At 44.2% G+C, this 9994-nt stretch overlaps 1 protein-coding gene across 1 annotated transcript; it reads right to left on the reverse strand.

The window, feature by feature from the left end:
- Nucleotides 1-1856: 1856 nt before the first annotated feature.
- On the reverse strand, nt 1857-9587 carry LOC113139804 (pituitary adenylate cyclase-activating polypeptide type I receptor-like). The gene is made up of 12 exons (XM_026323342.1): nt 9460-9587; nt 6728-6821; nt 5574-5687; nt 4843-5041; nt 4272-4404; nt 4023-4176; nt 3861-3921; nt 3709-3778; nt 3527-3618; nt 2878-3007; nt 2622-2663; nt 1857-2261 (listed from the first exon to the last, which is right to left on the reverse strand). Exons 1-12 carry the CDS (start codon nt 9514-9516, stop codon nt 1857-1859), a joined length of 1551 nt encoding a protein of 516 aa, XP_026179127.1. The 5' UTR covers nt 9517-9587.
- Nucleotides 9588-9994: the final 407 nt, after the last annotated feature.

Genomic DNA, 9994 nt, shown 5'->3' on the forward strand with positions numbered 1-9994 from the left:
CTGAAGCCTCACTAAAGCACTTTGTTAAACTCTTCTTCATTTTGCAGTTTCGTTTGGAAATAAAAAGACAAAATCACTTTTAAAACATGAGTCAAAATACTTGTTTTGTGCTTAAAGGCACTTTTGGAGACACAAAGTCAAACACTGTCAGGGATTCAGAGGAGCCAGAGCAAAGCAAAAATCTGCAGACGCCAGTTGCAAAGTTGCAAAAACCTCAGTGAGGAGTCGACTGATTTGTCTTTGGAATAAGAGAATTACCCGCGAGTTTAGAGTCTCTCTCCATCAGTCACATCCATGTCAGCGCGCTCGTTTCCAAGCATAAGGAGAGCAAACCCCACCGGCGACAATAACTGCAAAAAGGCAGCACAGCGGATTGTTGGAACAGCAAAGCCTCAATTAAAATGAAAACCTGGAAGTGAAATCAACAGAATAAGTGCAGTGTGTCTAAGCCTGGGCTGAGACCAGGGCGATGGTGATGCAGGAGGCTTGAACAGTGACGATAAGAAGAAACAACTGTTAAGAAAATGAACATCCAATTTAAAAACAAATCCGTAAACAAAACCACATGGACAATAAATGCAAGCATTTGAACTCAACACTTGAGTCATTGACATTTTCTGTACTAACGGCTGATTAACTACAGATGCACCGACCTCCGAGGCTGCTTCTTCTCTGACGTTCCAGCACTGAGGTTTAAAAAGAGGTTTGTGCTCGTAGTCTGCAAACCTCAGCACTGCACACGAAGAAGACTTCTGGGGCAAGCATCTAACCCTGGTGTGTGTGTGTGTGTGTGTGTGTGTTTTTGTTTTTTGTTTTTTTTAACTTTTTTGGCATTTCACAAAACTGTTAAAAAAAAACACATCCTTCTCATTAACACTGCTTCTCCAAAGTGTCACCTGTTTGATCCAGGTGAAATTTCTTCCCAATGTTCCTCAGTCAGTTTGTCTTCAACGCCCATGAGATTATTTTACATCAGTCGGCAGGGGACAGTAATACTGGGCTTTTAGACACGAGTGCTGCAGTGATTTCTGGGATGACAGCTGACAATTCATCTCTACTACAACACAGACACGTGGGTGACAAGTTCACATTTTAACACTGGTGGGACAATGAACCTTCATTCCTCAAAGTTGAGTCCAAATATTTACTAAAACGACTCCTTTAAAGTATTCACAGTACATTAAGGTGCCTGGTTTGTCAGCTTGTTAAAGGGTCTCTCAGGTCGCACCTTCATAAAATTGGGGGAGAGAGAGACAGAAAATAAAAAACAAAGTGGAGAGGTCGAGATTTAGTCCCAGGTTTGGGGCAAGCTTCAAAAACACACTACATTGCCCAGAATGCAACAATCTTTTCCTTCACCCACATTTTTTAACCCTGTGGCCTTGAATACACCTGAATACACAACATCTACTGATCCTCATGAGTAAAATATTTACACCAGGGCAGCCAGAGTTGGTCTCAAATCAAACCACTTCATATGGCACAACAGCTGAGGCCTCCCCATTGAAAGGAGGAGCACAGCCTGTAGTCACGGTCTAAAATAGATGCTGAAGAAACTTGAGGACTGACTGAAATGATCACCTCGGTGCACACAGCAGCAAGTAGCACCACACGACGTTGACACTAACACGATATATACAGAGCGGTACCAGTGCTGCTTCTGACCCAGTGAGACACAGCAGATACAGCAGATTCCTCAGTGATGCCCTTTGAAAGTGTCAGGCTGCTCAGGAACATGAGGGTGAAGTTGGTGTTCACTCCAGCTGCACCTGAAGCAGATCAGAGCGCAGGACGTGAAGTGATTCGTTATCTTGCTCCTGACGTTCAGGTTTGGTCCTGGATCAGGTGGAAGCAGGTCAGACTAGAGGCTGTTCTGGGTCGCTGGAGCTGAGTTGGGTTTCCATCATGGTTTCGTCTGGGTATGGGTTGGGGTACGGGTTGAGGAAAGGGTTGGTGAGGCTGGTCATTGGGACGAGGGTGGGCATGGCATGTATGGCGCCATCTGGTCCGGTTGAGGAGGCGTTGTCGTTGCCGGACGCGACGTCCCCAGCAGTGCCGCTCAGGTGGCCGGGGTCTCGGCCTGGAGGCTGGACATGCGGATCTGCGAACTGCTCTTGCTGAGGATGGACAGCTGCGTCCCCCCGTTCACCCCACTGCTCGCCAGCGAAGGATGCCGGTGCTTCAGGTCCACAGCAAAGTACCTGTTCACCGTCCAGCTGCGCCATTTCCTCTTGATCTCCGATTGCACCTTGAGGGATATACTTCACAAGGTCATTATTAATGGACCTCGCTGGAAAGAGACAAGCTCGCTGTCCCTCTGTCTCACTGAACCTGTCTGTGCTGCAAGACTTTTCAGTTTTTACTGACATTTTATTTAAAGTAAAAAACTATCTCTGCCTGAATTTGTTCAGCAAACAAGGTCTTTACAGATTTGTACAAAACAGTATTTGCAACCAAAATGTTTCCAATTCAGATTTTTATTTGAAAACTAAAACAATGAGCAGAATCCAAAATCATAATTGAAGTTATTTTGCCTTTCAAACCTCACCTGTTGCTTATGTATGTATATCAGTGATGATGTTCTGTGTTTGTAACTACTTTTAGTTTTAAAGGATAATTACCTCTCCGTTCAGGAAGCAGTAGAGGACAGCCACCACAAAGCCCTTAAAGGACAGGAAGAGGGTCAGAGACAAAACACATCTACTCTAATAACAGACGGAACGACAAAGAGCAGTGAATTCAAAAACACACAGTCACGGTTTCGAAGCTACAGCCTTTCTGTAATGTCTCTGGCCTTTGCTTCTGTTTAGAGGATGAGGGTGAATTTGTTTTAACTGCAATTAAACAGTAAAAAAAAGTGTCTAAAGGACCAGTCACCTGGAAGGATCCGAGGCCGAGCTCAAACACCAGACGCTCCCTCTTGCTGACGTTCTCAGGCGAGAAGGCAAACACGGTGTAGTGAATCCCAAACAGAGGAATCAGCAGCAGAGTGGAGCGAGCCAACCTCCTGCACACACACATATTAACACACACACACACACACACACACACACACACACACACACGTTATGATGAGAGGACTTGTGTGTCCACATTACAATCAGGGGCAGGCTCACAGGTGGGCCATATAGTGCTGATGGAGAATAAAGTTAGAGCAGCTGCTTGAAATCCAAGTGAAATGTTACAAACCGCTGCATGATGTGCATTTGTGAGAGTCTTATTAGTGCAGCCTCTAAAGCTCATTGTATAAACAGAAGCTGTGAGTGAAGAACTGCAGAGAGCAGCGGGCGGACGACTGTCAGTCAGAGCCCACACAGCAGACATCAGAGCCCTGAAACCTCATTAATGGACCAACATTACCACCAGTACATTTATCAGAGGGCTGAATTAAGCAGAGCCCAATGTCTTCTGCAAATAAATTACTGAAGCCGTTTGTCTAGAGAGAATTATTTGAAATAAAATCAAGTGGAGCCAGGATCCAAACAAGCTGTAGCAGAAACAGTGGAGTGTGTTAAATGTTACTCACAGGTAAATACTGGATTCATTTCCACCGATATCAGGGGACTGTAACTTCTGGACGAGGATGATGATGATGCCAATGAAGAGCACGAAGTTGATCTGGAGAAAAAGGCAACAGAAGCATTTAGAGTAAAGGTTCGTACGGTTCTGATGTCCCACCGTTTTAACCAGACTGAAACTGTAACGTACCATAATTGAAGCCAGCACAGGTCCTTTTATCACCCACCAGATGGCAGCATGGTCATTCATGTCCCAGCACCTGAGGGAGCAGGTCAAAACACCACACTCAGAGCATGAACACAGCCTTCAGCATGGGATCACGTGCACGGCCCGTGACCTACCCAATGTCGTCAAAGTGCAGCCTCAGCACTGCCCAGATGGTCACACACACTGTGGGGGTTCCTGAGGTAACAGAAAGCGTTAAAGCCGCGTGTTGGCTAAACATTAACAACACAGCACCTGCTGAGTGTCAAATACAGCGGACGATGCGTTCAAGGCCTCACCCCAGCCAATGATGATGTACCAGTAGAAGTATCGTTTCTCAGGAAAGAAAGTCTCCACCAGCAACGTGAAGAGGTACAGGCCCTCGATGAAGAGCCAGAAGTAGTTGGAGAGGACACAGTAGTGGAAGAATATCATCACTGCTCGACACTCCAGCTTCAAGGGCACGAGAGGAGACGGCGGTAAGAGCAACACCCACTACCTGCACGTGAAGCTTGGCCATGCAAGCATGGAGCGTTTGTGGTACTCACAGTGTGTATGAAGCAGTGCTCGCTGTCCTCTTTGGCGTACAGCACGCCGTCTTTGATGAAGACAGAAATAGCCCTCAGCATGAACGACACAAACAGGTTCATGTGGATGAAGTTCCGGGTGCAGTGCAACTTCCTGTGGGAAACCACACGTGAACATCATCGAGGCTTTTATTCGACAGCAGTGGGAGTAGGTGCAGCAGCAGAACTGTAACACACTAGTACTACTACTACTACTACTACTACTACTAATGTCATGACAGTGCTAGTAGTAGAAAACAGCAGTGCTACTACTAGCACTATTGCTATTAGCTGACGCTAAGCACTAAACTAATAATAATAAAGTTGGTACTATTAGTAGCAGTGGTAGTAGTTGCAGTAGCAGTACAGTAGTAGTACTCTATAAATCATATCATTACTTATGTCATTACTTTAACTCATCCTGGCTGTCTCTGTTGTCCCACTGAACCGGCCTTTTGATCAGGATCATTTGCACTAACCTCTTCTGGAAAGTACACATGCCCCCCAGAGGTCACTAGTTTCCTCCACCCTCCAACCAGGTGTCACGTCTCACCTGAACCTGCACAGGATGACCATGGCTGTGGTGAGGGAGACCAGAGAAGTGCTGTAGCCCACGGTGTACAGGGCCTTCACAGACACGTAGTACATGTCCTGGCTGTTGTTTCCTTCTTCGTACAGACAGGCTTCGATGTAGTGAGGGAAGGGCTCCGACCAGCCCAACTCTGTGCAGTTCCGACTCACCTTTCCCAGCTCTGTGATCCACAACACATGATGGCAAACACAGAGTCAGACTGTCCTTCTAACATTATAAACATCAGTGAGGTCCGGAGTCAGGACATATAAGACAAACTGTCAGTATATAAATATGACCTTGGTGGGGGTTGTTTCAGTTTTACTGTACGAACATGTCAATAGCATAACCTGAAATATCAGATAACATGTAATAGTGTGCACATACAGCACTATATTCTCTGGGTTTGGTTAAATCCTTTAATAAAGAAATAAGAACCAGACAAAACTCAAACATTTTCCTCTTTTCTTGAGTTTTTAGAAAGTTATTCAGTCCAAGCACCAGGACAATCACAGATACTCACTCATCCATTCATTCATTCATTAAAGTGTGATTCTTTAACTTCACTCAAACACCATCACAGTTTCACATTGGGACACTTGAACATTAGTAATGATCAAATATATATGAATATATATATGATACGATCAAAATGAAACAGATTCATACTGCAGAAGGAATGGATAAGGAATAAGGAGTTGTTACTAACTGACCGTAGTCTTCCTCACTCATGAACTGAGAAAAGAGTTCAGGACAATTGACCTCGACCACCTCACCGAGCTGGGCCGGTTGCCAACACGTCAGGTTGTCCCACATCCAGGGGCACCCTGAGGACGCAGGCAAACAACACAGGGCTTCAGTCCAAACAGCCGCCTGTTGGTTTGGGGAGGGTAACAGCACTCCTGCAGCTTATTTATCGCCACTTTAAAATCTCAGACCCTTGAAATGTTCATATAGTGGCCTAAATGTCAGCAGCTATATTTACCTGGCTACTCCAGATTACTGGGACAGACTACACATCTGTTTGTGTCGCTGCAGGTGTTTTAAACTCCACCAGTTTCAGTCAGAAATGAAAAGGTGCTGAAGCTAAAATGGTCTGCTTTCCAAATGTATTTCCTGCTTTATAATTAATATTCCACCCAGAGCACAAATAGCATCTATAAGACACAAAGACATTCACAGCAGCTGTGCATATTCCATCCAAAGATTAGCCAAGGCCCAGATTAACATTTGAAATAGTGAAGCTGAAGTGGTTGAAACACTCTTCCACTCTAATGTGCAAACACTGTTCAACTCTATGAAGAGTAAAATGTGCTGCTATCCACCAGCAGGGGTCAGTGCAGCAATACCTTTCCTTTGATTTTAAACACATGCACTTTGTCTTTTTAGAGCAGGAGAGAAAGAGGAAAAATGGTTCCTGGTGTTTCCTGCACAAATGGCACCCGAAACATTAGAGTAGTTATTTTACCCCCCTGATGTTTTTAAAGGGCTGATTCCAACCAACACAGATTCGCAAACACAGCCAAGACGGCAAATTGGCACAAAGCATCTCTCAGTTTGATCGTCCCTCCATCCATCATCTAATGAGCCAGAGAGACTCCTGTCACTCAGCTTTCATTTTCAGACCATCATTACCAGAGGACGCCAATTAAAGCCTCTGCCCCTGCTCTTGTCTGAAAATAGAAACATCACAATTGATTTCATTTGTTTGCTGAATCTGCTCGAATGAATTTCCTAATCATCACTGCAGACAAACGGGTCACAGACCACTACAGTTTGTAAAATGGAAGTTATTCATCTCTGTGTTTATTCTTTTCTAATTAAAACACTAACCAGGCAGTGGTCAGCATGAGGAGACCAAACATACCAAACTCTGGAGCGTCGTCTGAGGACATCATCTCCATGCATTTCTCCTCCTCCCTCTTGATCACACAGTTAGACGGGACTTGTTGGTTGGAAATCTGGAAATTCACGTTGAAACACACACACACACACACACACACACACACACACACACACACACACCACAGACAAAGAGGAATGACCCAAAGGTAAAATAGAAGAGGCTGTTTCATTATCTTCACCAAGCAGTTCACACCACACTGATTAAACACAGTATCTCTTTGCTGCTGGACCTGTGCCCATGTTAATTCACCCAGAGAGGAGGCATTACTCCACAGAAACAGTCAGGGAAGGCTTTCAGAAGCGCACTATTCACACGGGTCCATGCCAGGCATTACTCTCATCTGCTAACAGACACACAGAGAGTACCGTTTATACTAGTGCTAAGTAGCTTCAACACAATCGAGGCCAGAGATCACGGTGACAGCCAGAATCCCAGAGCTATACCCCCAGACACAGAGGTCACATCCAGAGATGTCTTCTCTACAGCTCCTCCGACAGCTGCACAATGCCGGGCTGACGCTGCCACTCAGGAGGGGCATTGATGATGGAGGTGGGCGTCTGCTGTGAGCATGATCCTGTGAGGCTGCGCTGGCGTCAGTCTGGGAGACACCACGTCACAGCTTCACGAGGGGCGGCAGGGGGGCAGTTAGGCATTTTGGAGCTGACGTCAACAGCCTTCACTGGAGGTTCACTGGTGATTTACCAGAGTAACAGAGATGCAGTAGCTCTGAGCACCGAGTGCAACCATGAATGTGTGTACACTCTCTACCCACAGTTTGTCAGGGACCACTATGATATGAATGTAATATGTTACACATTATCTATGCTGCTCTCATCATTCTGGACAGAAACACATTTCTACTTTAGCTGTACTAAGTGTTGCATGTTGGCTGGTTAAAATCACTTAACTGTTTATCATTTTAATTCACTACCGTTTAATGCATGAAGCTGACATTTGTGATTCATCATTTAAGAATGGTGAAGCAGAAACTTGTGGATTAGATCAGTTTCAGATTGCTGAAACCCCCTAGAAACGTTTGTTTATTTCTTCCCTGGATCAGTCTGCTCGTTCTTTCTTTTTATTGTTTGTTTGTTTGTTTGTTTTTTTGTAGTAGTGCAGTTGAATCGTCACCATTTATTTGCATTACTATGACACGTGTATAAGAAAACCTAATCCCATTGCAATTATAGCCCAGTAAACATTCAGCAACAGATCAGACATAATGTGGAACTGCAGCTGTGGTATCTAAGTAATGTTTGCATGCGGCAAGTAAAGCATAGCTCAGGTGAAGAGGTCTGGCACCCACACAGGTGTTTTAGATTAGTCTGGCTCAGGTGAAGTTTGGGCGGAGCTTTGGTTACATCAGGTGATGCTGTGCAGACTGAAGACTCGTTTGTGTCAGAGATAAATATTAAAAACCTCTGTGCACTGATAAATTACAGACCTGGAGTGTGTTCAGCTGGTAAGAGCGTGTGTGTGTGAGATGTAGCGTCTAACTAAACAAAGACGACTGCACTGATTTAAGTATTAAAAATATCAACACTGACTTACAGTGACATGTGAAAACAGTGTTCACAGGGTTTTATGTTTTCGGTTCTCATCCACCCCCACCCCCTCATTTCTTCCTGCTTCATTCTTTGGCGGTGAACGCTGCCAGTGGGCATCACTCATTACCACAGATTAATTGCATATGAATTCAGTGGTGACAGTGTTGTTAAAGTGACGGCTGTTTGCAGCAGGAAAGCCAAACACACTGTTTATGATCTTCCCTGAATATAGTCTCTCCTGTGGAATATCTGCTATATCGCTGCACTGTATCTAATGAGGCCAAGGTGAGTGCACCGAGAGTGATCAGCTTCACAGCACATGCACGCAGCTTTAATGTGTGAGGCTGTTTACTGCGTGATCACATGGCTGACGGAGCATCCTGTCACCTTAAACCTAATCCAGCAGTTTAGGGTTAACATCAAGAAGCTTCGCATCATTTCATTTCAGAATCGTTTTAGAAGTAGAGATTCAATGTATTGTAAAAATAAATGTGGTCAAATTCGCGCAGTCTTTTCTAATACTTAGGATTTATTCAAATAATAAATATGCTATTATAATATTATTATAATATTATATCCAAAGATTTATTTTGTTCATTTAGATGAATCAGCTTCCAGCCCAACAAACTAAGTCTCAAATGGATTAGTGATCATTAACAGCAGCAAATAATATTACACTGGTGCATCAGCGTCACTGCTCCTGTGACGCACAGCTGCAACACAGTGAAAGCCAGTTAACACAGTCGGTTACACCAAAGGTTGTCTTTTTTAACCTGATATCTGAGGTGGATCTGGTCTGATCTGCTCTAATGAATTCCCCATAAATGTGTGTCTTGTTACAGCAAGAGAAATAAACCCAGAAAACAAAAGAAAGGGAAAAAGAGACTCAAAGCTCAATATTCAGTACAAATACTAACATTTATTTCCCCCATTTCCATCTCTGCCTCCCCGTCTCTACCTGTTGCTGAGGCTGTTTGCATGTGGGATTGTTTTCACTGCACACACACACACACACACGCACACACGCACGCACACACACACACACACACACACACACACACACACACACACACACACACACACACACAGAACTGAAGGTTCGTCAGACATTTAAAGGTTCAAAAAACACAATTAAATTCAGCTTACCGAGGGGAAGAGGAGGAGGAGAGCGAGGATCAGCGGGCTGATGTCAACAGCAGACATTTTGTTTCTCACTCAGGAGTTTTGTCTAAACACCAAGTTCTTGCAGCTGCACACGAACACAACAGGACACCAGCTCACCTTGGAATCTGAAAAACACCAGAGTGAAACATGAAGAGGAGAAATGTCTGCGTTACACCTCATCAGCAAATACACATTACGAGTTTCTATGTACTGAACATGTATAAAGTTCAAACTGGAACAATAGAAAATGTTTAGAAAATCTCCATTAAACTCTATTTTAAACTGCCTTTAAGTAAACAGTGTCAGCACAGAGACAACATAACTCCCACCGTGTCTGGGCAACCCTCTGAGTGTCTGATTTTCTTCCTAAATCCAGATCTGCTCCAAAATAAACATAATGACAGGCAATCACAGAACATGTGCTCGACCTTTTTCCCATTCATGAATTTCTTTAGCCCATGAGAAAATAGCAAAGATGTTAACAAAACATGGCCTATCTCACCGTTTGGATTTTTTT

This window comes from Mastacembelus armatus, chromosome 4 (assembly GCF_900324485.2).
Source record: "Mastacembelus armatus chromosome 4, fMasArm1.2, whole genome shotgun sequence".
NCBI classification, from domain to species: Eukaryota; Metazoa; Chordata; class Actinopteri; order Synbranchiformes; family Mastacembelidae; genus Mastacembelus; species Mastacembelus armatus.

Bases quoted from the DNA above. Each gene is read 5' to 3' on its own strand.
- LOC113139804 (XM_026323342.1), bottom strand. From the start codon at position 9,516: ATGTCTGCTGTTGACATCAGCCCGCTGATCCTCGCTCTCCTCCTCCTC. The intron at 5,688-6,727 runs GTATGTTTGGTC...CTGCGTCCTCAG, and splicing joins AGACGACGCTCCAGAGTTTG to GGTGCCCCTGGATGTGGGAC. The intron at 2,262-2,621 runs GTAATTATCCTT...GACCTTGTGAAG, and splicing joins ACTGCTTCCTGAACGGAGAG to TATATCCCTCAAGGTGCAAT.